General features: G+C 46.1%; 1 protein-coding gene across 1 annotated transcript in view; it reads right to left on the bottom strand.

The window, feature by feature from the left end:
• Positions 1 to 27,067, bottom strand: part of ADAMTS2 (ADAM metallopeptidase with thrombospondin type 1 motif 2) — a 312,175-nt gene that overhangs the window by 7,383 nt on the left and 277,725 nt on the right. The window contains exons 10-18 of the mRNA XM_019506186.1: positions 14,986 to 15,131; positions 14,356 to 14,531; positions 12,807 to 12,940; positions 11,882 to 12,005; positions 11,215 to 11,295; positions 9,571 to 9,734; positions 8,228 to 8,384; positions 7,229 to 7,361; positions 894 to 1,101 (exon numbers count right to left, since the gene is read on the bottom strand). Of these exons, the coding sequence (XP_019361731.1) occupies positions 894 to 1,101; positions 7,229 to 7,361; positions 8,228 to 8,384; positions 9,571 to 9,734; positions 11,215 to 11,295; positions 11,882 to 12,005; positions 12,807 to 12,940; positions 14,356 to 14,531; positions 14,986 to 15,131 (1,323 nt within the window). The remainder of the gene's footprint in view (positions 1 to 893; positions 1,102 to 7,228; positions 7,362 to 8,227; positions 8,385 to 9,570; positions 9,735 to 11,214; positions 11,296 to 11,881; positions 12,006 to 12,806; positions 12,941 to 14,355; positions 14,532 to 14,985; positions 15,132 to 27,067) is intronic.

Below are 27,067 nucleotides of genomic sequence, written 5' to 3'. Positions count from 1 at the left end.
CTGGGCTACAACACAGCCCCTCTTTGAAGCAGCATCATGAAGAAGTGCACGACCAACTGGAAAGATGCCAAAACTCCAAACGGGAAGAGTTGAACACAACGCTGTGGCACAGCACTTACTCCCCACTCGCTATCTGGTGACGGCAGAGTATTTGTCAATATGAACAGACCAAGACTTCCTGGTTCAGGTAAATGCTCTGCAAGAGGCAAACGAAGTACAAGGAGACTACCTGGCTTGCCCAAAGGCAAACAGCAGGAGAGGGCAAGAATTAGGTCTCCTGACTCCTTGCACTTGGCTGGATTCCTGCCATATGAGAACGTAGCAAGGGAGAGGAACTCCTGTCCGTTTGCTCTCAGTTAGAAAACCTTTATCAGACTTAAATTGTTTCCTCACCCTGCAGGGGCATTTCTTAAATTAAGATGCTCGACTCCCATTTCATTTCAGTGAGGCTTGGACGCTCAGCTTTTGACAGTCCTGGCTGTAGTGCTTACTTTAAGGGAGGGGTGCAACTTGTATAACCAAAAAAACCCAAACCAAACACCCAACAAATATGCTGGACTTTTCATCAAATTAAGTCAGTCTAGCACAAGAGTTCAGGTGGCAAAGAGGACCGAGAGGCCGGAATGGCTGCTTCCTTCCTTCCTGCAGCTGACACCACGTCCAGAAACTCTTGGCTCTACACCGTCAAACAGCAACCCTTCAGGATGCCGCTGCAGGCCATGTCCCCTTCTGTCCCCACTTACCTGGCCTCTCCTGGTGAGACGAGCGTGCTCTCCACGTAGGTAAGCAAACGTTGGCCAACTCAATGCCTGGCGGTGGCTAGACAGGACAAACTGCTGAAGACTCTTCCTCCCACCTTACACAATCTCATTGCAAAGCTGACAGAGGCTTACCTGCGACCAGGGTCCTATCCTCCACTGTGCAGGGCAGAGCTCTCGATTGCAGGGCCTCCTGCCCTCCGGGCGATCGTTGTTGCAGTATTTGGTGTGAACAGAGCGATTGGTGTTGTCGTGCAGCGGTTGGATGCACCGTACAGAACGGACTTGATAGCCATTTTTTCCACAGCTTTTGCTGCAGGGCTCCCACTCTCCTGTAACCCATCTGGTTTAAAGAAAAACAGGACGAGTGAGGCACAATCCTCTCTCATACATTAGTCATGTTAAAGCTGTTTATTGAAAGAGAACTTAAAGTTTACCCGAAGGTTGATTTGGCAAATGAAAGCAATGAATGAAAATAACTAATGGTTCTGAGAAGGCTAAATCAGCCATAATGCTGAAACCACCTAAAAGACCCAAATCTGGGGACTTAAGTATCTAACTCCCATCTAATTCCTCAGGAGGAGTTAGGCACCTAAAATACGTTAAAGAAGCTGGACCCATGTGGCTAAATATGTCCAAGCAGTGTCTCCTATTTTGAAAAGAGGATGCAACATGGAGCCTCGTGTCTTGGTGCTGGCACTTCTGGCCATTGTAGATAGGGTTGATTTATGTCTTAACATCCCACACTAGGTTACTGAACAGGAGGAATCTGTTTCATTAACTTAGTATTTTAGATCCAGCAGCTTATAGTTCATGCTGTGGCAGATCTGTGTTGTAAGGGACCTTGAACAAATACCCCATAAAAGTAAGTTTTGTACATCTTTATATAAGGGAAGCTTGAACTCTGAATTCCTTTGTATGTCAAGAGTTAGCCATAGTCCGACTGGGTCATAAACTTTGTTTAAAATGTTACTAGGCACCAAAAACCATGGACTGAAGAGACAGAGGTTTTGCAGCCCATTTTAACTTACTTCTCCCTCCCTTCACTTCTCTCTGCTCTGTAGGTGATAACTGCCTACTTCTTTTTCATGTGGTCATATTCATTAACATAATTAGATTACACTGAAGGCACAGCAGCATGGCATTGCATAGACTAATTAATTCAGAGAAGCTGAAGCTCTCATAAGCAATAGCTCGCTTTGTCAGATGCTATGAACTAAGGCAATTGTTGCAACATTTACTTAGCTTGAACTCTGATTCTTTTCCAGAATTGATAAAAGGCAATTGAAGCCCAAAGGCTTGTCTTATCTCTCTTCCAACTACACAAGATAGCACCTTGCAAACTTAACTTTCTAACTAGGACAGTACTCATTAGGTTTTATCACTTGAGATAAATCTTTGAATATAACTCTACTTTGTTTGATGTATTCTTGGTTAGAAGTTGTTTTTTTTAAAGGAGTGCATGTAAAAGTTGGGACTGGAGTTCTCAGGCCGACTAAAGGACTCAAAACACATAATTCATATTGATTTTCAGGGATATTTGGGCACCTAACCCCTTTTGTTCCTTGAAGACCATTGCTATAAACTCTGTGAATATCTTCAGACAGATCCCAATTATCCCATATTATGTATATGGCCAAAACTGGAAAGCTATTTTTCATAAGCATAGCTCTGTACAAAACTGGCCACATCCTGTTACCAGGAGTATTTCCATGTAGGTGCACTCTCTTGTTTTTTTGGAATTAGAGGGGTAAGAATTGTGTCCTACCTTCTCATTACGGGCATTACTATTTCTAATCCAAAAACCAAAGCATCCAGCCACTTAGGGAAAGTAGCATCTCATGGTGACATTCCAGAAAGACCCTAAATGACCAATATCAAAAATACCTAAGCAAATTAAGAAGATAAGTCCCACTGGGCATATCTACATGTGCGTTAACGTGCCTTTTCTAAGGCATGTTAAATGTAGTACCTCCAATGTGAAGTACGAAATTAATGCGCATTAGGCTGCGCTAATGCACAGTAGCATACTTGCACTTTTTAGTGACACGTAATGAACAGTGGACTATTTTGCTGTGCATTAGTGTAATTTCATGGGGCTTTATATGACACTAATAGCAGTAAAATAGTTCATTGCACATTAAAGTGCATGTGCAGACATCCCACCGACTTATTCACAAGTCTATATTGGCTTCCAGTGGAACGCGAGACTAGACTTACAAAGCTATTAGCAGATAGGCATCTTATCAGCGTACAGTATCAAGCCAGCTTTTATTGAAAGCTGGTGGGACTTAGGTGCTTAATCCAGGTAAGCACTTTGCAAAGTCTTCTTGGCACCTAGCTAGCTTTGTAAATCTAGATGCTTTTGAAAAGATTATCATGGCCTGCAATTTTCCCCAGCTCTATACAATTCACCCTGGGAATCGCAGGTCACAAGTAAGATTCTAAGCAAGTTTCAGATAGTAAATACTGGCTTGCAAATATTCTCCTGCAAGGACAAGTAACTCTACCTGCGGAGTACAATACAACAGTTCTGCATTAGGTCTCTGGATACCAGCCTTGCCAGATGTATATTTTGCAGATGCTCTGAATTTAAAAGAACAATTTCCCTGCAGCTTCCCTAACAGTAGCTATTTGTAAACCTCTAAATAATTCATGCTGAAACCAACAGGGAGATAAACCACTGAAACAACTGTTGATAGCAGATGCGAAAGAGTAGCAGTAATTCTTATAGATGAGTTTACTGCTTCACATAGGGCGACAGTTCCACCAACCACCTAGAAGGACCATGAAAAATACGGCCTAATTTGCCAGAAGACCAAAGACAAGAGCCAAGCTGTTTGTTAGGCAATTATGAAGGCTTCAAAGCAATATATCCATTCTCTCTTAGGAGCCTTCTAAACCCCTGCAGTAATACTGTAAAAAAAATGGAGTATTAACCTCTAAGCATCTTGCTTTGTTCAGCATTCACTATTGCACGAAGCATGTAGGCAGCACAGTTACAATGGGATGATAATATGCAGACTCTTACAGATACATAGTCCCCTCTTGATGCAAATACATAGCTCCCATTAATGGTAAAAGGAAATCCATAATGGACAGAGGAGAAGCATACTTTCTTTAGTAAATTCAGAATTAGCACTACTGCAATCCAAAGGCCCCAGTATCGCCTCTTGCCCTATGGAGGGAAGGGTGGAGCAGGTGACTAAGGGTCACAAAGGAGAGGAAAGAACCTCAAAATACCCTGAAGCATTTTGGAAGATGCTTTGAATGTATCCATCTCTCTTGGATCCAGACTCTGGTCCACTCTGAGATACCGTTTCTGCACCGGGCTCAGTTTAGAGAGAAAGTTTAGACAGAGGAAGTGGTTTCTTTTCATGGGGAAGCAAAGCTTGAAGCTGAGGCTTAGATATAGAGCTGATCAAACTATGTTTTGCTGACAAAGTAATATCTTAATAGAGTTGCAATAGAAATCACAGCTCACTCTGAGCAGAAGTGACATATCCCCTCATGGCATGGCAGAAGACAACATACCCACTGTAAAACTGAGTGCTGCAACGCTCTGATTATATAGAAAGGGGCTCGCTAAATAAACTAGCTATCCCAAGGGCATTTTAGGAAATACTCCTTTAAATGCTGCAGCTAAAAGTGAGCTGATGGGAGGATATTCAGTTATAAAATATCTCAACTGAAATGGCTACTTCCTTCATAGATTTCATAGACATCAGGGCTGGAAGGGACCTCGGAAGATTATTGGGTCCAGCCCCTGCCCCAGGGGTGGGAAGTCAGCTGGGGTCAAAGGGTCCCAGCGAGATAAACAGCCAAATGTTTCTTAAGAGAGTCCAGTGTAGGTGCTTGCACCACCTCTGGGGAGAGTCTTGCTGATGTTTGGATATTCACCTGTTAATACTAAAATTACGGGCAATGCTAGTCTCAGGGAGCACAGAGAAATAAGACAATGGGGGAGAAATGCGGGGAGAAAAGAGAGACGTTCATCTTGGAAAAGTCCAAGAAAACGCAACTGGAGAAGAGCCATCTGAAGCACAAACACAGTCAGAGAGGAAAGCTGGGAAGCAGCATTGTGGAAATAGCTAAAGACGAGACAGAACAACACATCAGACATAGCTACTTGAGAATATTTTACCCAAAGGCCCTTATGTCCCATTTTCAAGCACACCTCAAGGGAGTTGGGCTCAGATGAATTTGGTGCCTAAATACTTTGGGGGACTTGCATCTTGGGCAGTTAAAATGGGATTGAAGTACACTTGTACCTACCACTGGCAATGAGGCCTGTCTGGAAACCCCCAACATGACTGCACCTAAAATATAGCATTCGACTTGGGGCACAACTTCCCAAGGGCTGTAGAGGCAAACTGGAGGGAGCTTAGTCAGAGAGCAACAAAAGTGACCAGGAACTGGTGGGAATTTGAGACTAGTTAGATGCTGACTGGTACACGTGATAACAGACTATACATATTTACAGATCACCATCTCTGAAGATGGAACAGCTGCATTTAATGCGGATGGCAGGTACAACCTGGCAGAATGGGATTTAATTTAAACAAAATAAATTTAGGGCATTTTTCAATCTACATTTGAGAGGTGCTGCACCAGGGAGCAGCTTCGCTAAGGACTCCTGTTGTGAGGGACACTTCAAAACTTTGCCTGTACCATGCAGGAGAAAATATGCTGCAGGGAGGCATCCTGCAGGGACCTGAAGATGGACGGATAACTTTGTATAGCAATTTCCTCTGCAAACGTCTGTGATTTTATGAGATGGCCCAGAGGAATACAGCAAGCTCCTCAAAGCACAAGGTCATTTTGTCTAAAGTGATTTCTGGGACAAAGATGCTCCAGGGATCGTGCGAGGGAGCAGAACCTCACAGCGCTGGTTTGTTTCTGCTTCCCTTAATCCCGCCTGCAGTGCTCCATGCTAAGGATGCTTCTCCAAGATTTGCCTTTCCATGATTGAGGGCGAGAAGGTGAGGCTGGTGTGACCTGTTTGGAAAATATTCTGTTTGGAAAGACCTGACATGAATCCATGCTCCACCCAGGACAAGGTCCATCCTTGGTGCTTCCAGTGCCAAATTATAAACCGGAGGAGTAAAACTAATCTAATTAAAGAAGAGTCCTAACCAAACCCCTGCATCACAGGATTCCCAGACTCTTGGGGTGTGGACCCAGATCGGGATCTAAATTTTGAAGCTGACCATTTTTCCATAGTGGGCTCTGGCAATACTCCAAAATCAGGCACGCTCCAATTCAGAGTCTTTAAAACTTGTGTCAGGATGCTGTGGCTCATGCATCTTTCCTTTTTTGCATCCTTGTGACAAGGTATTTAGCTGAATTCAAAGATTCATTGGAAACTGCCAGGCCACGCTGCAAACCCTTCTGCTATGGCCTTAACCTTTGGGCTGTCAACCACGTGCCTTAGCACCCACACCACCCCAGCCCCGGCTCATGTACCTCTGTAACTGCCATTTATTTTAATTCATAGTTTTGCTAGCCAGAGGGGTGTTTGTAACTAAGTAATAGAAGAGTTTTGCCTTCTCCAGAGACCCATCATTATTATTACTAGGTCATTGCTTCAGTTCTGGTAAATATATTAAGCCCTGATCTTTGCTGTGTTCATGTAGCACAATTCTTGGCTTCTCCTTCTCTTAGCTTTTCCTGTGGCAGGGTTTAGGAAATCTTGGCTGGCACTCTTTACTTATTTATGACATTTTCTGGAATCTAGACTCGGTTCCCAGAGATAAAAGCTGTAGATCAACTTACTCCTTATGTGTTGCGGTAGCAACAGGGGCAATATGTGAGTCCTACATGTGACAGGGTTAACTTGCTGCCAGTCAAAAAAGCACCTGTAAAATGTGAATAAATATATCCATAACAATCCACTATGTAAAACATGGAAGTGTGAATAATAACCCCTTACCCAGCGGTGCTGGGATTGGAATAAAAGTCAGTAGAAATGTTTCAAACAGTTAGTGGCACGAGCCAAATATTTTCCCCATGTTTTCATCTTAAAAAATATGCCGAGAGCTTTCCTGGTGTTTGCACTAGAGTAAGGGATGACATTTGTTCCCAAAATAACTCTATCCATTTTGGTTTTAGATGCTTAAATTCATACTTCATAATTTGAACTTCATACTTTGAAAACCAATATAATTTCTATATAATTTCACTCTTGATTTTGATTTCCAAGAGACGGGGGCAAGCACAAGTGCCTGGATCACTGCAACGGTATTTTTCCAATTCGACCTATTTCAGAACCATTGTTCCTAGCAACAGCATTTCGCTAAGCAATGTGTTAGCAATGATACCACATCGCTGCGTATAAAGAAGGATAAGGGCCCAGCGTCGGTAGGAGGAAGGTGCTTGGGGATAAGCTGAAAGCGCTGAGTTCCAGTCTGCTACAACTGTGAGCAGCTGGCTCCGGGCTGTGAACAATTTGGATGGACAGCAATGCTTACATTGGCTGGGAGCATTCCTGCAGATTGCACACTCTGCGAATAGGCTTTGGCTTCTGGATCAGTTCGCAGTAATTCCGGTGAACCATCTTGTGGTCAGTCTTCCTTCGGCAACCGTATTTTGTAAACTGATAACCTTAAGAGAGACACTCCTCTTATCTCCAGCATTTGCAGTTTTTACACACAACTCAGACTGTACTCAAACTGTACATGAAAGAGATAGCAGGACAGCCTGAACCGAGGGCGAGTCAAACCTCATCTGATGAGCGTTGCTTTGCTATATATACAAAAAGCTATACATTTGGCACCCCAGAGCAACCAATTCCCGTTATCTTTTCACAATGAAGCTGCAATCACAATTAGCAGACTCCTTTGGAAAGAGGCATCTTGGCAGTCCAAGATCCAAAGGCTCAGTTGTGTTCTCTATACTTGCACACCCAAAAGAGGACACAGGAGGGCAGCTGGAACCCCAGGCCAGCTCTAGAGCTGGACTTAGTATCTAGGCCAAGTGCTGCCTGGTGCCTCTTCTCAGTGCAAAGTGCAGACTGCCAGGTGCAAAGGACTCAGGAATAATCCACCAACGGGTAGCGTCTGTGCTCTATTTGCTACCTGGGTGTTTCATCAGCCCAAGGCCAATGCTTAGATAGTCCACAGAATTTCTTGCTAACATAGAGAGGAATCAGAAATATACCAGCTCTGACCATCGCCAGATAGCTCATCTCTAGAACAGTAACAGATGCTTATGTCAGTCACAGATGAGACATTTATAAAATCAACTGCCCGAAGAGAAAGTTGGTCCCTGCCCGAAGCAGTTTGTGTGCTGAAGCATGGTGGTTACTGTGATTTATTTGTCTGACACTTTACTAAAGGGACATGCTGTTACACTTGTGGCTTATTAATATCTTGTGGCAACAAGTCCCACAGATCATGGGGTTATGTTTAACCCCCCCACAACTCCCTCTCCTTGCATCAGCTTCCAGTTTGTTATTCATTTCTTTTTACCTCCTCCACAGGGTTTCGAGCACTGGGACCATTTTTTCAGAGCCCATTCATACGAGACTGAATCTTCCAAAACATTGTTGTTATCTACGTTTAAGGAGTCTTCATGGATCATGTATTTGTAAGTCAAAGAGATCTTGGTATCGCCATGTGGAATCACCTAGACAGCAAAACAGATGGAGATCAAAAGCTTTTCAAGACTGATTTTTGAAGTCATCTTAAATAATGGTGCCACAGATACAGAAGCGGGACCAACATTTAAGTGTATTAAGTGCGTTTCAGCCACTTAATCCATCTTTTTTTGTACTTGTGGCCCTGGGGTTCTTATACTACATATTAGGAAAGGGTGCTGTTACTCTGAGCTGGATTGGCTTTGCAGGGCTGTACGTTCCCACCTTCCAACCTAACAGAAAGAAACGTCTCAATAAAATGATATTTCTGCTTTCACTGAAGACAAAGACTTACTCAAACTTATTGACTGTCTAAAACAGGTGGAAAGAATGTCAATGAAGACTAACTGATGCAGGTGGAAAAATGCAACACTGTATGATATCAACACAGGCCTTCTCACAGCTGCCTTGCAATAATACATTCATTGCCAGATCGAAGTGTGGTTCCTCATACAAAATGGACATTGAGCCAGTTTATTTTGCAGCTTTACAGATGGAACCATGTGTGGAGTACAGTGCTGTTCAACACAAGCAAATGCATCAAACCTGCCCTTGAAGAAGGCCATTTTTATTTTTACCCGAGAACAGACTTTCAGCCAGTACAAATCAGCACAGTGCAACTGGCTCCACTGGCCTGGATTTCCGAAGCGGAAGATCTGTATTTGTTCTCATGTCATTTATTCTTTTACAATGAACAGTCAATACAGTTTGAACTCTCTCTCAATTAAGACAGTGATATCACATAAACCACTGAAGCCCTCTCTCGTGTCTGACTGTGCAGGGCATATTGTTGAAAGTGGAGCAAGGGCTGGGAAAAGGTAACATGCATTTAACTATAATAGGCTGCACTGATTTTTCTCTTCATGTTCCCATCACAGCTGTGATTAGTAGGCTGGATATCCTTTAGATAATGGTAATTTTCTAGGTCTTCCACAGGAAATAATCAGGAATGTCAAATGCTTGACATATAACCCTGGAGCAACTGTATAATGCGATTCCTGTAAGTGATAATGAACGAGGGGAAAGGGATTAAAATACATCTCTTTTTATCTTTTTTACTCTTACAGCAAATGTCTTCCCATGATTCACAAAAGGGATCTCTAATACACAAAGAGTGCTGTGACTCAGTATGACCCTGACAATACGAGCCGCAGGACGGGGTTTCATTTCACTTACCAGAATAACTATCCCATTACGCAAAGGCCCCATGGTCTGTACCATCTCCCTGCCTTCATCGTTCCGGTATTCCCACTCCACGCCCATGTCAATAAAGGCCTTCGAATCTGGCACGTAGTTGTCTTCACTTAATATGAACTTCCCCGTTTCCCGATTCTTAATTGCTGGAAATAACACAACAGATGTGAGTCTGCGAGGGGAACCTCATGGCTGAAGCTGGCAGGCAAGGCGCCAAGCAGAGCAGTCTGCTTTTTCCCATGCACTCTCACTGGATCAGGAAGGATCCTTTTGGCTTTCACTTTGCACCCCTTTGCCTTCTTTTTCTGGCAAAGAGACGCCTACTGTTGTTTTGGGCCTTGTGCTTATATTTATTTCACTCCTGTTGGTTTTCAGGGATGTGATGCCTTGACTGTAACCTGCTCCTTCTTCAGTTCAGCTGCAAGTTCAGTTGTTCACCTTGTGCGGACATCAGGTTCCCCAGCTGGAGATTGAGCAGCCAGGTCTGAGGTGAGCCCACTCCACAGTATGTATATGCTGCCTTGTGTGCCCTCCCTTTTCCACCAGCTCAGCAACTGGGACTTGAGCATGCTGCACTTGGACACCAATAGTCACAGGCTGCTTTTCTGGGTGCAGGTCTGTAACACCGAGGTACAAGCCAAGCAGTCATGCACTCCTCCATCACTGCCCCACATGCTCAGCTATCTGTTGCTGTCTTCTAGCCCTCCCATGGTTCGACAGGATCGCTTTCCCTGCCACTTGGTGCCTGCCTGACCCAAATTCTGTGGTGACATTAGGAGATAAAGGATTTTGTTATACACATCTGAGTCACTCCAGGCACTAGCAGTCCCTGAATCCCAGCCCATGCTCCCTGGCTTCTCACTCAATGCTTTGCTCTGTCTTGGGTCCCATCTAGGTGTTTGCATAAGCCTATGAGACAGAAATAAGCAGAGGGGGGCCGCAGTGGCCCACAGAACAAGCCTGGTCTGATTCCTAGTCCAGGCAGGGAATGCCAACTCGGTGTCAGCTCAGGAAGTGTTTCCTAAAAAGAAGCTTAAATGATTCATGGCAGAATCAGCAGGCCATTTGCTGCGAATCCACTTGCATTTAATAACTGCCTATGAGACATTGCTTCTCATTGATCCCGTTGCATTGTAAGGAGAGGTTTTCAATTACTGTCTAAGCTTTGTGATTGATTGGGCATCCTTGCCTCAATATTATTAACAGTGGGGCAGAATCTGAAAGAGCTCAGATGCTACCAGCCTTGGATGCAGCAGGGAAACAACTGACTAGGAGATGCATGTCGCAAACGCTGCATGTGAAGACAATGCAAATGCCATCATACCCCATAATAAAATTCACACCCCCAAATCAGACACAGATGACCCCCCTCCCATCCCATCCTGTGCCTCCCCAACCCCCGATCAAGCAACCCTCCTGCTGTGGCACAGAGGAGCAACGCATGGGGAAGTTAGGATCAAATTTTCAAACAAGCATACCTAATGTGTACCCTGGAAGGGGGATCCTAAATGCAGACAGGTGCACACACACGATGAGTTTAGGGGTGGGGGGGGGAAGCAAAATCAAAATGCGCCTCTACAGAAAACAGTATTACTGCTGACAGCATCGTTCTTATTCCAGACTCACCCAGGTTATGAACAGTGACATCTGTTTCTTGTACAAGTAAATGCCTCGCACCAGCAGGAATTTCAAACATCTTGAGGTGCCCTTTATTGTAGTATTTAAAGAGAATGACTGGTTAGTATGACAGTCCTCTCCCTTTTCTTCTCAGCAAATAGGTTTATTTGACCAAAGACAGGAGCTTTAATACCAGCTGGGCCTAAGCCAGGGTGCTTAATAGGCCCTTGTTGGAAGAGGAGAGACAAGTCCAGTGCACTAATGCCACTTTAGATCCCCAAGTGCCACATGCAGTGCAGAGGAGAGAACATCTGCCCTGGCAACGACTGGAGATAAAATATCATCGCAGTCTTCCACTTGGCCAGATCAGACAGAGGAGCCACATGCATCTGCGGAGACACCTCTAACACAAGTCAGTCCATGGTACTCTTACAGCGGACAATGCCACTCTTCGTGCCAGCTGAGATGGGCACGGACCCCAATTTGGGCTTAGAGGAACAACTGCCTGACACCGACCTTATCTGCACACTTCCAACCACCAGGTAAAGCCTGGGGAGCATCCACTGGAGTGAGCAGAGCCTGCAACTATCAGCGGCGGTGCTCACAGACTGTTGGTGAGAACGAAGACGAGAAGCCCCTGAAATCCCTCCGCGTTGTACACCGGCAGCCAACTAACCTGGCTTCTTTGGTGCCCTGGAAAATGTTCCTTTCACCACCTTGCAGTGGGAATTATCTCCTCCACAAACACCACACTTATCTTCCTGCTTAGAGGAGCCTATTACCCTGTCGCAGCCGACTTTCTGCAAGCAAAGAGGAAAAACCATTTTACTTGTTTATCCCAAACTAACTCAAATGCTCCTTCGATTCAGACGTCACAGAGGGTTTGCTGCATTCGCTTAAAAATAATAGGGCTTCCCCAGAAGCTCACTTTAGAATTGACATGTTTTTAATACTCACGTTTCTCCTTGTTACAGTCACTGTAGCTTTGGCAAATTTTGATACTGTGATTCCTTAAGTTCTGATTCAGGAAAACTTCGCTTTTAAAAAAGCACCATTTCTAAGGCAGATGCTTATGTTGCACCTTGAGAAAGCACTTCCTTAAATGCAGTAGCTGCACAAGTACCTTGCTGAAGTCTGTCGCAAAGATGGGGATTTACTGTAATTTTCTGGAATTTTTTTTTTCTAATTGCCCAATCAAATATACAGAAAATGTACAGCAGCTAGATTTTTAGCATCACTTTCCTCAAAAGGAGCTGTATATTCGTATCTTAATATACACTCCACCCCTGGCAAACCCTCTGAAGGAAAAGCTTTCTCTAAAAACTAATTGTAATAGTTCATCTTAAAAACGCTGCATATATTACTTGTGTAGGTAGCTGCTGTTGGAACTGAGTCACATGCAATGTGATGGCAACTGTGAATATCACACATAATATTGTGACAATAATTCTAATGAAATCTCATTATTGCCCAAAACATTATTGCACTGCCTTAAATATTCGTTCTTGGAGAAGAACATTCAACCTTCTGCTTTTAACTGTTTTTGCACAAGTCAGGCTTGAAAAATGGTAAGAACGAAGGATCGACATTGCTGTGCTTACCAAACAATCCCCCCGCACGCAGATGCTGTAGGAGTCTTTATACGAGCAGCGAGTCCCATCGTGCGCCATTCTTTTCATGTACACAACATCCCCAGTTTCCTTGGACTCGCAGTACAGGTGGCACCTTTCTTTAGCTAGAGGAGAAAATGCCCTGTTATTGTGCACGTGAAGCCGGAGCAGTTCTTCTGCTCAGTTTTTGAACAGCACTTTGTATGACGATGGTATTGGCCATTGGTCTGAACCTTGCCCAGTGCTCTGGCAGGGCTCAATAAAAGATCAATTGTTCTCATTTCTGAAGGGCTACAAGGTCTGCTGGAAACTGCTGGATGATGCAGAAGAAAAGGATTGCTGCTTCACAAAGGGTGCGTCCTGTATCATGCAATCTGGTCCCTATATTTGGCAGTGGAGCCCCGCCTCTCCCGTGGGAGGCCGGGGCGAAGGGGGTGTTGGGGTGAGTTTATGTCGCACTGTACGAAGAATGGGAAAAGCAGCCTGAACAGCAGCTGTCCAACACAGCTGGTAAAACTGGCTTTCAAAGAGGCTAAAAGAACCCTGCACCAGGCTACCTCCTCCTACATGAGGAGCTGCTTTTCCACAATTGTAATGATTGTATTTTCAGTGGCTTGAGCCATCATCAAAGGAAGGCCAAGAGCAAAGTGATATTTTATCACCAGCGTGTGGGCAAGCAGCCAGTTGATTGCATCTCTTCCTCCTAGACAGGTCTGGCCCCAGCCAAGAACATGCTGCTGGAATACCGAGCTCATGGCTGGAGAAACTTCGGTTCTCAACCTGGCTTCACTCTATTCACTTCTCACCCATGGCTATTTGTTTCCCTGTTCCCTTAATTAGATCCTAGGTGGCTTCCTGGGCAGTGAACAGTGCAATAAAAAAGGATGCCCATTTTTGCCATGTGACTAGAGCTGAAGACTTACTTTCCATAAGCTTAAAGACTAACGAGTCTTTCTTGCTAACAGTGCACACTGTGCCCTGGCCACAAGCCCTGCGTGGGGCACAGTGTTGCAGAGAGACAGCTCCCTCCCAGCTTCCTATCACTCCAGGGGAATTGTAGTTTGCTGCTGTCCCATACCAGCTGTACACCACTGTCCTCTCCACGCCGGTTGGGGAGGATGGGGAGGTTAGAAACCAACACTCCTCCAACTCTCAGCTCTAGCCTATCCATTCCCTGTTCACCGAGTGGAAGGGCAAGTGAGTAGCCAATGCAGGAGTCCAAGGGTTGTGTGGAGAAACAAGCCAAGGGACAATCTAGACCAACAAGGTCTGGGGGGTGCAGGATGCCAGGCAAGGTGGTTACTGCAGCAGTATTGCTAAGCCTTTTGTTGTTAGCCGAATATAATCGTTGTGCCTAGCCACGGGAGAAGCAAGGGAGACCCTCTCCTCAGGCAGGTCTGCTAAAGCCAGCCTCTAAAGGATGAGCCCAACAATGCACACCCTCTGCCCGTCTGTGCATCCGCCTTGCTGACAGCTACAGTATCCCGGCTGGCCGTAGCTTCGCTAAGGTGCCATTAAAGCAAGGAAGGCACTTGCTAACCGTCAGCATGCTCATACGGGAGCCAGTGGTGTTTCCTGTTCTGATATTCGAAGTAGGGATCCCACTGCTTGCACTGCTCCTCCCTGAAATCTTCAAAGTCCTTGGGACAGTCTTGGGTGCTGCAGAGCTGGAACTCGTAGCTCGGTCCCACGCACGTGCGGCCTCCGTTCGCTGGGCTGTGGACACGGAAAGAGACATTAGCAGCTCCATGCAGGGGGGTTGCTTTTATTCACTCTCTCAAGGCCTAGTTCAGTCCTTAATTGCATTTCTCTTGCTTGCTCTGTGAGATTTATGAGGAGCAGATGCTGCTCTGGTGGCATCACTACCACTGACTTCCTGTCAAACTGAGCAGTCCGGAAGACAACGAGGAAATGTCTCCCCTTGGTCTCTGCTACGCACAGTGGCACTGCGGGAAATGGAAATGCACGGGATCCCTTTTTCAAAGGGATTTGTTTCTGCCCAGCTCCTCCAGAATGTGTTCAGTAAGACGACAGTGGGAAGAGTCCCGAGGTCGGACTCGCTTCCCAACCAGCTCCACGCCATGCTGCCCGGTGCATTATTTTAATAGTAATTTAGCACAACTTCCCCACCAGCATCCCCTGCACAAGCATCCATGTACGCTGAACTCACTGCGGATTGTCACACTGCCGGGTCCTGTACTTCACCCCTGTGCCGCAAGTCCGGGAACAGGAGCCAAACTTACTCCAGGCTCCCCAGTTCCCATCCTGCTTCAGGATATCTGGAGTTAACCAGATGCAGTGGCCTTTAAAGCAATGCTGGAAGAGAAAATGGCAAAGGGTTGGTGTTGTGGGAGACACTGACCCCACAGCCAGGCTATTGTGATGGCCCTGAAGCTGTGGCCCACTGCCAACTGCAGGCAGCGTACAAACGTCTTCATCTTCCTAGAACAACAGGACCTCGCTCGTGCTTTGTGCCTGTGGTCCCAGCCACCTGTGCTGACTTGAAGCACAGAAGTCATCGTGTCCAGAAGTGTTTTCTGGCCAGCCCCTGAGCCTTGTGCTGCCTGGAGGGCAAAACCTCCTCTGGAGCTGTACGTCTGCATCTTGGGGATGCTAACATCTAACACGGGTTCTCCTTTGGGACAAGTGGGAGAGGCCTCACCGCACTCACTCCATTTATCTGGCAGTGAAGAAGGCTCTTTCTGCCATGGGGCCAACGCGAGCATCTTGAATGCTGCACACTAAAGGCTACATGACATGCATGATTACTGCCAGAAGAACGGCAGTATAATTAATGCCGTCTCCCATTCGACATGGTCGACGAGTGTTAACTAATGAATCTTCGCAGCTTCCCTATGAGGTGGGTGGTGAGATGCCACTCTGCCAAATCTAGAGATGGAGAAAGTGAGACACACTAAGTCAGCAGCAGAGCCAGGACTGGGCATTGGGATCCCCCCCAACTCCCAGCCCTGTCCACATTTCCCCAGGAAACCCTGAACATCAGGGACACGTCCCCATGACGAGCGCACTGCAGCAGGAGATACTCTCCTGAAGAAAGGGGTTGGTCAATCCTGACGAGTCCTGCCGTTGAGAAGCTACCAATTTTTTGCCCCCTCTCCAATCTGATTTCAAACATGGAAGTGAGGTGGTTTTAAAGCCAGGCCTTTGCTAAACTTTCATGAAACATCCACACTTGCTTTTCAATGGTCTCTTTAGTTTCAACCCCTAAAGCCTCTCTGCCGCCTCCCTCCTGAGAGCACATTACAACAAGCTGATCCCGAAGAGCCAGTTCCTCTGGCCCTTAATCAAGAAACTTTCCTACTTAAGTTAACAGGTGTTTTTTGCCTCAAAAATTCCAGAATTTGGCCCCACAAATGATTTTGGCTTATGTAACAGTCACGTGGGTGAAATGCAAGGGCCTGAAAGTATTCTTAGCACAATTAATTACTTTACACTATGCTGACATTGCTGTTTGTTGGTGTTAATGGCTGCTGTCGGGGTAAGAGGCCTGGCTCGCACACACACAGATGGCTATAACAACAAGTGCAGTCATTCACTTTTCTTAACATCCAAGTCAACAACAAAATTTTGCACAGCTTAACAAGCCTCAGCATCCGAGAAGCTGGCAGGGGGTTGGAGCACAGCATATGGCTAAACGCATGCTGCCAGCAAAAACAAAACGAGAAGATTTGTAACACAAAAGCCTCTTGGTGCAGAGAGTGGCTACTGATCTGGAAGTCAAATTGAAGAGGGATGGATAATCATTAATAAAGTCCATTTAAAGAGGAAATAATTAGTAAAACTGTGACAAGATATAGCTTGCTGTTCTGCTGAGCTATTTAGTATACATATATTTTATTTTGTGTGATTTAGTTATATGACAACTTACAAAAGTGGAAGCAAAATTAGAGAGACCGTCACTCCATTACAGCTATACAGTACGTTCGGTCAACACATAGCTAGGGGATAACCTTCCTCGTGCAGGAGCTTGAGTGTCAATAAGACAAGAGCCAGATTCCAGTGCTGGATAATACCTCATTCCTCAAGTGCCTTAAAAAGCCGTTACTCTAGTTCCCTAAGCATCACTTAAAACCAGCTGTGCCGATGCTGTGCACAGAAGGGAGCAATGTCTTAGTCCTACAACTCCCAGTCCAAGACTCGGGCGTCTAGCCCAGGGGCAACAAAATGCAGCCCAGGGGCCAGATGCGGCCCGCCAGGCCATTCTATCTGGCCCGTGGGCCCCTAGAAAAGTTAGAAAATTCATATTTATCTGCCCTGGCTGCCTGTCATGCAGCCCTCGAGGGCTTGCCAAAACTCAGTAAGTGGCCCTCCGCCCAAAATAATTGCCCACCTCTGGTCTAGCCCATATGCCCTTCCATGGAAATGAATGCAGTGCCTTGGTGCAGATGGGGAGTAAAGCATGTCACCGAACATTTATTGCTCCCCTGCTAAGGGCTGCAGGATCCTGGTTCACTTGTGACCCCCGCATCCCTGCTTCCACCCCTAAGCCCCTCTCACGCTTGCTGAAAGCAGCTGGGGATGCAGAGTGCTGGATACAGCTAGCTGCTGAAAAGCATCATGGACCAGGTGAATTACCACTTAAAAAGCCATTTATGGCAAATTTGCTCCAGAGCAGTGGCATTGCAGTGTCCATATGGCTTGATGGGACAAGATCTAATTCAGCAATGTGAGAACTGCAAAATACTGACATTGTGTCCTTGCCGTGCCCTTCCGACTCCCACGCGTCCGCCGTCCCAGAGGCCTGCCGTCGGTTGATCAGTGCTGGGAGCGGGGTTGGTGCCCGTGTGAAAGCAGAGCCAGGTGGGGGGCACATCACTTCTGTGGAGCACAATCTGCATAAGACAGACTGCATGATAATAGCCTGCAATGAAGTGAGGCCTTGTTTCACTTAGAAGGGGCAGAAGAGAGAGCAAGCATAGCAATGCTGTTCCCCATTTTTCATCAAGCAGTGTGTTTGGGACTGGACTACTCTTCAAACCACCCCGCTGGTGTGCTGGCAGGTTCATAACATGGGAGACTAACCCTGGTGCACAGTGTGGACCCTGTGACTCGGGGGAAAGGTGCTGTGTTGATCTGCACCGGCGCTGCGGGTCGTACGTGGATTGCCAGTCTCCACACTATAAACAGGGAAGATGGAGTTTAGCCATCAAGAAACATGTGTTTGTGCAAAGTGAGTCATCCCCTGATCTGCCAAGTCTTGCTGGATATAGGAAGAGAGGTGTTTGCACGGAGGTGCTCCGAAACAGCAGCCTGCTCTGTATTAGTCCTTCGTAGGGGAAGGGTGCAAGGACCTCAAATGGAAGTGGTCGGCTCTTCAGGGTCATAACAGAAACAGGCCGGTTTCCTTCCCGGTGCTAACACTGCTAAGGACTTAACCAGCTGGAGGACGGCCCAGCACAGCCATTGTTCTAAGCAGGAGCAGAGAGTTTCATTTTAATTACGAAGCTGATATTAATGCTGAGATTTTTTTTGGCAAGAAGAGAAAATAAAAGCCGGGGAAATGTAAACTGGTTTCTTTGTGGAAGGAGAAGACTGCTTGTCATCTTGCCCATTTTTCAGGCAGAAGTGACAGCCAAAAACAAGTGCAATTTCCAGGCGCGGAGGCTCCAGGCTCTTACAGTAAAAGGTTCCACTGCTGTTTTCCGCTGTTCTCTGAAGCAAAGCGGAGATGCCAAGGAGGAGTGTCTCTCTCGGGGATCCTCACATTTCCAAAATCTCTTTCAAGAAAAGGCTGGTAAATCTGTATGTGATCCAAGTGCCGGGAATTACCAAATCCTAGACGGGCAACCCTTGTTACTCAGCCAAAAAACCTTTGCAAGGTGGACCCACAGTCTATATGCATGGTACGGGCTGGATCTGCAACCCACCCATGCTGGGCTGAGATCCTTCCAGGGAGAGATTTAGTTATTCATTTAGGTTTCCCAGTATGGCTGGGCTGGACCCGTCTGTCCCATCTGTTTGAGCAGAAATGTGTTGCAAGGGAGCACGTGAAAGCTGTAACAGCCCAATGGGCTCTGCAAGCCAAGAACAGCGTTTTTTCTGACTAAAGAGTCAAGCATTCTCACAGCTTCGAACATAGCACACACTTCTCCATCTGTCTCTTGTCTATCAGAAGCCGAGGTCAGCTTTCTCAATGGGAAGTTATCTGGACTGTTTTAAGTGCATACGAGCCTTGACTGAATCCTTTTTTGTTTTGGTCCATTAAAAAAAAACCCGGAGAACGAGGAGCAGCGGAGAGATCGGCTGCTTGGTACCAGGGACAACACCAGGCCGGTCAAATGTGCGCCCTGCATTTTGGCTCCTGTTGAGATCCAAGAGTGACATTAAGCCAACAGGCACCAAGTGATACCAGGGCTCTTACCTCCGTCACAGGAAAAAGGAAGAGTGCCAGATGGCGTATTTCTCGCTGGCGGGTGTAGTGTGCCCTTGCCTTGCACGAGATCTCTTCCCTTCTTCTGAGCAAAGTCAGCTTTTCCAGCCAATAGAAACGTTCTCAACAAAAATGATCGATTTGGGGAAAGAAAGGAACCGAACAAAAACTGCTGATGTATTTACAGACGTTCCAAGCAGTGGGCGAAGCCTAAAGCTAAAGGTGGGGCTAACTGAAGCAGATGCAAGGAAATAAGCCATCAGCCGGGATATTTCTACTGTCACAAACCTTGGCATTAAGAAGATTTGAGCTTTGCATTCTTAACCCTTAGCCTTACAAACCAGTTCATGGGAAAGGCTCAAATCTACATTAAGGCTCCTTTCCTCCAAAGACTTGTGCACATGCATAGTTTTACATCCTGGAGCACTTCCATGGAAGCCAGGGGCCACACTGCATCTAGAGGAAGCACAAGATAACCCGTACAGGCCCAGATCCCATCACTCCTATGGGCCTGGCGCCCTTGCTGGAGTGCCGGTGCTGGCAAAGCCGAGATCTCGCAACAGGGCAGGACTCTACGAGGCCTTGCCTTCACATTTAACACAAAAGAAATATTTCCATTTCAAAAACGGGCTTTTTTCCATAGCAACATTTCGTCTGCTGAGAAGGGGCAAGTCAGGAGAAGGTTTTAGCTGTTCCTGGAGACAACCAACAGGCGTGATCCCATCGAACAAAATGCATCTAATCACTTGTGTTTCTCCACTTGCCTAAGGAAATCCAACAAGAGGCCGGGAATGGCAAAACCTCTCTCTTCTGTGAGATTCTTTGAAATGATCCTTTTGAAGTAAAACTAATATGTAAAAGACCCCTGAAAACTATGCCTGAGTTTTCACTAATTTTGTTGGATCTTGAAGCCTAGCTAAATATATTGGATGAGAGTGTCCTCTCTCACTCTTCAGTCTAGAGTTGTTGGTTGTAGCCGTGTTGGTCAAGGACATAGTTAGACAAGGCTCTTTGGGTAGATGTGATATCTTTTATTAGACCAACTAAATAGTTGGAAAAATTGTTCGTTGCAAGCTTTTGGGCACAAACACCCTGCTTCAGGCATGCAGAGACTCTCTGTATGTCTAAAGCAGGGTGTTTGTGCCTGAAAGCTTGCAAAGAACATTTTTTCCAAGTATTTAGTTGGTCTAATAAAAGATATCACATCTACCCGAAGACTCTTTAATCTAAGAATTCATGCCCAAGATACAGACTGGGTATAAGGAACCAGTGCAGTTATCAGGATGTCGCTTGCAATACAGCACCGAAGTCAAACACCTTTTAGTTATTTTGTTTCTGTCTATAAGGGATTCTTGTTTCCTTCACGGTTTCTTCAGCAAAGGAAAGAGCAGGCTGCACGGGAGTCCCTTCAGTGGAGATTAGAAAAGTGCAGAGAGCTGTTATCAGAGCTCTGGAAAGCACACGTGGGGACAACCTCTGTCTCTTCGGTCTGATTAGTCTCCAAAACAACATCAGAGGCCTTTTTTGGCCATCAGTTCCTTTAGCTGTTGCAAAGCCAGGACATTTCCTTGTCATACCACTGGTGTTTAGATTGGCCCCATCTTAAAATAGACATGGAGAACTAGTGGTATGAAATCATGATAACTGCAAGTCTCAGAAGAGGGATCGTTTGAGTTAACATCTTTCACTGATTATGAGTCTGTTCCATTCTTGTCTCACATTATTCGAAAGAAAATATTTAGACCAAGTTTCATGCATTTTTCTCTGCTTTGCACTGTGATGAGGTGTCAAGGGAGGTGGGACCTATCTTTCACATTGAAGTAAGTTGCTGTCATGCTCGGCCACGGGCGGCCAGGTCTGGGGTCACCTCAGGGTTGGAAGAAGCCAGGCAGTCAGAATCCAGAAGATCTGTTGGGGATCCAGAGGGTCAGGCAGCATGCGGGGTGGGAGGGCAAGCCGGGTCAGGTATCTGGGAGGTCAGGCCAGAGCCAGGCTGGGTATGCGGAGGGGTAGGCAGAGCGCGAGGTCAGGAGGTAGCCAGGTCAGGCACCCAAGGCATCCATCAGTCAGTAGCAGCACGGGCTAAGGTACAAGGCTGGACCGTGTTGCCCAGAAACTTCCTCTTCTGGGTCAGGGGTTTCTCCTGGGAGGGGTGACCTTGACTGGCCCCTCAAGTGGCAGGGACTGGGTGTGTGGCTAGGCCCAGCTGGAGGGGTCTGGTCATCCGTGTCCACCCCAATGCTCCGAGGAAGCGGCAAACCAAGAGGAGAGGAGAGGAGTGGCTGTGCCAGGTAGGCTGAAGCCCCGGGTTCAAGGCTACAGCCTGACAGTTACTGAGGCAGGGCTTGACTCTCATCCCTCTGTATGTATGCAGGGCATGATCATATGCCTTACGGTAAGATTTGGTACAGAAGAGGGGTCTTAGTATTGTCCAGTATGTGAGAGGAGAATTCATGCATCAGACAAAGACCAACCAAATTAGGGGGCAGAGGGTCATGGAGCTCATTCTGAAATGGCAAGTATCACTGCCTTCCTGATAGACCTGGAGCTGTGGAACTAGACTCATAGACAAGGAGGGTAGGAAGGGGCCTCAGAGGTCACATCTAGTGCAAACCTCTGCTCCAAGCAGGACCAGCCCCAACTCCATCATCCCAGCCAAGGCTTTGTCTACCCGAGCCTTGAAAACCTCCAAGGATGGAGACTGCACCACCTCTCTGGGTAACCAGAGAGAATCCAAAGGTAAGAACAACTCATGATATTATGAAGAAAAGTTTAGCTTAATCTGTTGAATGCTATTTAGCAATGTAGATTTTTATTTTATATAATTCTTCAAGGCTTTCTTGAAAGCTACAACGTGTATTTACCAAAAACCTAGAACCGTTCTCTGAGGATAAGGTATTTACTGTTCTGTTCTCTACTGACGCTTCACAAGGTGTCTTCTTGGAATGGAAAAAAAAGAACTGGCTGGTGTGTGCAATTAGTTGAGATGTTGGATCCTGAGTCTCAATCCAAAGAAATTTTTTTACAGCCGAGTTGCACAATATCCTGAAAAGTCTGTTTTTAATGGAAGCACTGACTAATCCTTAACTAAACAGTTGCAAGGGAAAGGCTGCTATAATTTGCTAATGTGTTTTGTTTCTTCTTATTTCTGTTCAAAGACCTAATAAGAAGTGATGGATTGGTGAGGAAGGGAAGCTGGAAAACAGAGAAGAATTATATTTGACTCTGACTTCATAACAGCATTCAATACAAGTCAATCCATGTGAAACAAGGCAAGCCCAAGAAAAATAAACTTTATTGTCAGAGCAAAGTTTGGTTTTGGGTTGGTTTTTTTTGTTTGTTTTGTTTGGTTTTTTTTAACTACCCCGTAGCAACTAAGCTTCTTAACTGGGAGAAAATATCTAGTTCACATGCAGACTTTCACCACATATATGAGGCCAAAGAAGTATCCTACTAAAATGGTGTCTTTTTCTGGCCCATTTGGCCTCATACAACCAAAGAAAGAAAATTGAGGCTTTGTGATATCTCGAAGCATCAGCCAAGATACAAATATTTTGGATGTGGATATTGGCCAACATGAACTATTACTGCTTGTAACAAAGAATGACATGAACAATACTTGGACACCGAAAAAATAGCACCTATAATACACTTCTGACAACAAGTCTTACGCAGAGCAGCACTGATAAAGAAAGACAAACCAAAGGTCACATGCCCTGAATGCACGTATTGTCAACCACAAGGGTTCAACACTGCGCTGGATGGGAAGGAAACGAAGGGATGCAAGATAACAGAAGGGATAAGCACTCTGCTGATTTTTCATTGTGGAAGAAGGTCACTCGCAGGCAATACAGCAAAGTCAGCTTCAGTATCCTCCGGGGGGAAACGTGAACACCGCACCCCTGTTAAGGAGGTACCAGGAATACAAGTATGGAACGAAGGTTTATAAATAATGGAACAGGGAGCTCATGCAAATAAAAGATGGGCCATGCTTTAAGTCCTACTGTGCTGCACCAAGTCCTACTGTGCTGCCAGATGAAGCGTCTCGTTATTAGAAGCTGACAAGATTACAGAGATGACGAGTAACGAAGAAAGGCACGGAGAAAACTGCGCAAATGACAAAATCCTGCTAAGTCCTACAACCCCTCGCTTGAACTAATCGTTTGCTGCAGTAAAATATCAAGGATAAAATGCTGGATCTGTTGAAATCAATGAGATTTTTGCTCTTAACTTCACCACAAGTACACACAGTCGTGCCTGCTTTTTGAAAAGGTGCTGGCGTGGTACAAGAGCAACATACTCGGGTCTCCTTCTACCATATAGCCAATGGGTCTGGTTTGGATTGCAGTCCAGGCTCCACTTTCTCCTGATAGCTACTCTACACGACTCCCAGACACCCACTGTTTCCCATGCTCTCTCTCTGTGTGCCTAATTGCATTCAAACTACTCTCATCATAAGTATGAGTACATAGGAGTCAGAGTCAAAGATAAATAAAATACACGATATTTCTCACCAAAACCACAAGGTCATTTGGTACAGTTTGGTCTCTGGTGGTTCTTTCCAATCGAAGTCCTGCGTCAGTGAATGCCTCCCTTATGTTCAATTATTTTGACATTCAAATATTACACTATTTTGTAAAAACAGCCGAACAGGTATCTCCCAATGAAGATTATCATATTTTCTCATATACAGCACACAACTTTTCCCCTCCAAGAATGGCTACTGGAAATTGGAGTGCACATTATACATGAGTAAATACAGCAACAGTTGTTTCTGTTGCTTAAGCTCCAGCCTGGCAAAAATGAAAGTCAAGTCTGCATGAGATCCACAGGAAGTAGAGCAATGAGGAGGCGCCGCGCCCCTGCTGCTCTGGCTTAGTTATGATAATCTACAAGGAATGATCTTTTTTTCTTCATTCTACCTTTCAAAAACGAGATGTGTATCTTACTCCAGGGCCTGGTTTAGGTGAGAAAATACAGTATGTTCAATACAGGCACTCCTCACTTAACGCTGTCCCGGTTAACATTGTTTTGTTATTATGCTGCAGATCTATTAGAGAACGTACTCGTTTAAAGTCGTGCCATGTTTGGTTATAACGTTGTTTGGCCGCCACCTGCTAGTAGGTAACTACTGTGACGTAACTGGATTCACTTCACATCGTTTTGCCTAAAGTTGCGTTTTTCAAGAACGTAACGACGGCGTTAAGCGAGGAGTAGCTGTATTCCATTCTATTAGATGTATTAATGGTAAAAGTTGTACGTTTTGCATTTTAACCACAGATCCAGCCCTTACTTCACTGAAAGCACATTTTTAGGTTTGACACTTTATTTTTAAAGCTGTATTGATACATTTCAGGAAGAAAATAGGCCTGTTCTGAGCAATCTGGGAAGAAGAGGAGGAAAAAGACAAAAGAGAGGCATTTACAACTCAGAATCACATCACATCTTCATAAAAAAAGAAGAGCTTTCAAACCACAAGAGCAGCTGCTAAAATGATTTACTTGTTGTATAACTTATGTTGTCTACTGGGAAACAGCTTCGTACTTTCAAAAGCCTTTAGAAAAACCCTTTCCAGGTGGCAACACTCCCCCAAAGGATCCCTGAGAGCCTGATCCAAAGCTCAGCACAGTTCATGGGAGGATTTCCGCTCTGTCGCTGGGGCTGGAGACCAGACTCCTAAGGTTTGTAAAAGGGCAAATATCGATTCCTCAAGAGTAGGGTCAAGCAAAACAGCTTCTAAAATGTTGTAACCAAGCATTTGCCATCTGTATGGTTCCCTGCGCCCCTTCCAAAACTCCTAATGTCTTTCACTGGCTACAAACCAGTGAATAAGCCCTTCTGCACTTTGTCCTTCATACACTTCTCTGGCTTCCACCCTCATAAATAATCATGGATATTGTCATCTCAGTGACTTCCAGTAGGTATCAGATTGCTATTATCCTTCTGAATATGTCAGAGGACTCAGTGGCTACAGCTGCCCAGTTTCGGTGTCGCAGCCACTGTTGACTGTGTGCCATCTGATGCTGCCGTGTAAGGATGTATAGAAACTGCAGAGGAGGGAGGTGAGGCCAACAGAAGGCTCCTGCGGAGAGGATGAAGGAAAACCCAGGGTGGATGTATCAGAGACTTGGAGGAAGGGAACCCCAGACTCCACGGTGAACACCAGGGTTGCAACGTTAGTCAGCCTAAGCTCCCGCATCCACTGTGCTTCCCCTTGGACCTCCATCCCTTCCCCTGGGCCAGCTCGAATTCTGAGTTTCAGAGTTTCACAGATGTCAGGCGCTGGAAGGGATCAGCCCCCCTACACTTGGGCAGGAAAGACCGCTGGGATCAGATGACCCAGCAAGGTGGGTGTCAAAACATTTTTTGAAGATCGCCAGGGTGAATGACTGCACCACTTCTGGGGGGGAGCCTGTTCCAAACCCTCAGCACTAGACTTGTAAAGAAGATTTTCCTTATGTCTAGCCTGAAGCGATCCTCAATCAGTTTGTGCCCATTATTTCTTGTCCTCCCCAAGGGGCCTTGGTGAGCAGATGCTCCCCCAGGCCCTGATGTGCGTCCTTGATATATATATAGACTGCCACCAAGTCCCCTCTGGGTCTTCTCTTCTCCAGACTGAACAGTCCCAAGTCTTTCATCCTCTCCCTGTATGACCTGGTCTCTAGGCCTCTGATCATGCGCGTGGCCCTTCTCTGGACTCCCTCGAGCTTCTCCACATCCTTCCTGAAGTGTGGCACCCAGAACAGGATGCAGCGCTCCGGCTGCGGTCTCACCAAGGCCGAGCAGAGAGGGAGCATGACATCCTTAGCCTTGCTCGAGATGCCTCAGCAGATGCATGCCAGGTTTGATTAGCTCTGCCAGCTATGGCAGTGGTTCCCAACCTTTTTTATACTGTGGACCGGCACAGGAATGGGGCAGGGCACATGGAGCTGGCTGCCTCCTTCCCGGGGCTGCCCCGCCGCCCAGCTTAACCCTGCATACGACTGCTGGCAGTGGAAGCCGCTCACCCGGGCGGACAGATGGGGGTCTGAGCGGGGGGCTTGTGCCACAACCTGGCAGCCAACCCTTTGCGGCCCGGTACTGGACCACAGCCTGGTGGTTGGGAACCTCTGGGCTACAGCATCGCATTGGTGAAGCATTAGATCAACCGTCATCTCCAAAAGCGTGTTGCTGTTTCCATGGCAGCATGGCTGGCATTAAGTATCACCAGTCATGTCAATATAACCATGCCTGATGACAGATCATGCTCAAACGACTAATTCCTCTCGTCTGTGCTACCCCAATTTGCAAATAAGCACCGTAGGATGTACTGATGCCTAGGTGCCCCAGTGACTAGATAAATGCCATACAGAATAACTCAACAGTAATCATTACTTCCAGATCTCGTGTGGCTACAACCTTGTTTGCATTTATGAGTTATAGTAACAGCTCAGCGTACTGCTATCACAGGTAGACCTCTACAGCTCTGGTGACAGCCTGTTTGTGACCAGACTGGGGCCCAGGATGTCCCAAGATCAAAACCAACCTGCCCCTAACTTTCTCATGGCTCTGAGCAAAACACTTGCGCTCCTTTGCTCAGTTTCCCCATCTCTGTCATTCTATTAAAAAGCTTTATTAGGAGAGACAGGAGGATTCATTAGTCATGGTTTCATAGTTTCATAGTTTCTAGGGTCAGAAGGGACCTGAGCAGATCATCTAGTCCGACCCCCTGCCATGGCAGGAAGAGCACTGGGGTCAAACGACCCCAGCAAAGTGTTCATCTAACCTCTTCTTAAAAACCCCCAGGGTAGGAGCCTGCACCACTTCTCTTGGAAGTTGGTTCCAGACCCTAGCCGCCCTGACCGTGAAATAGCGCCTTCTG

This window comes from Gavialis gangeticus, unplaced genomic scaffold, assembly GCF_001723915.1.
Source record: "Gavialis gangeticus isolate Ggan-Ray unplaced genomic scaffold, GavGan_comp1, whole genome shotgun sequence".
Classification (NCBI taxonomy): Eukaryota; Metazoa; Chordata; order Crocodylia; family Gavialidae; genus Gavialis; species Gavialis gangeticus.
The sequence above is the reverse complement of the archived record's forward strand: the minus strand, read 5'-3'. Positions and strand labels throughout refer to the sequence as shown.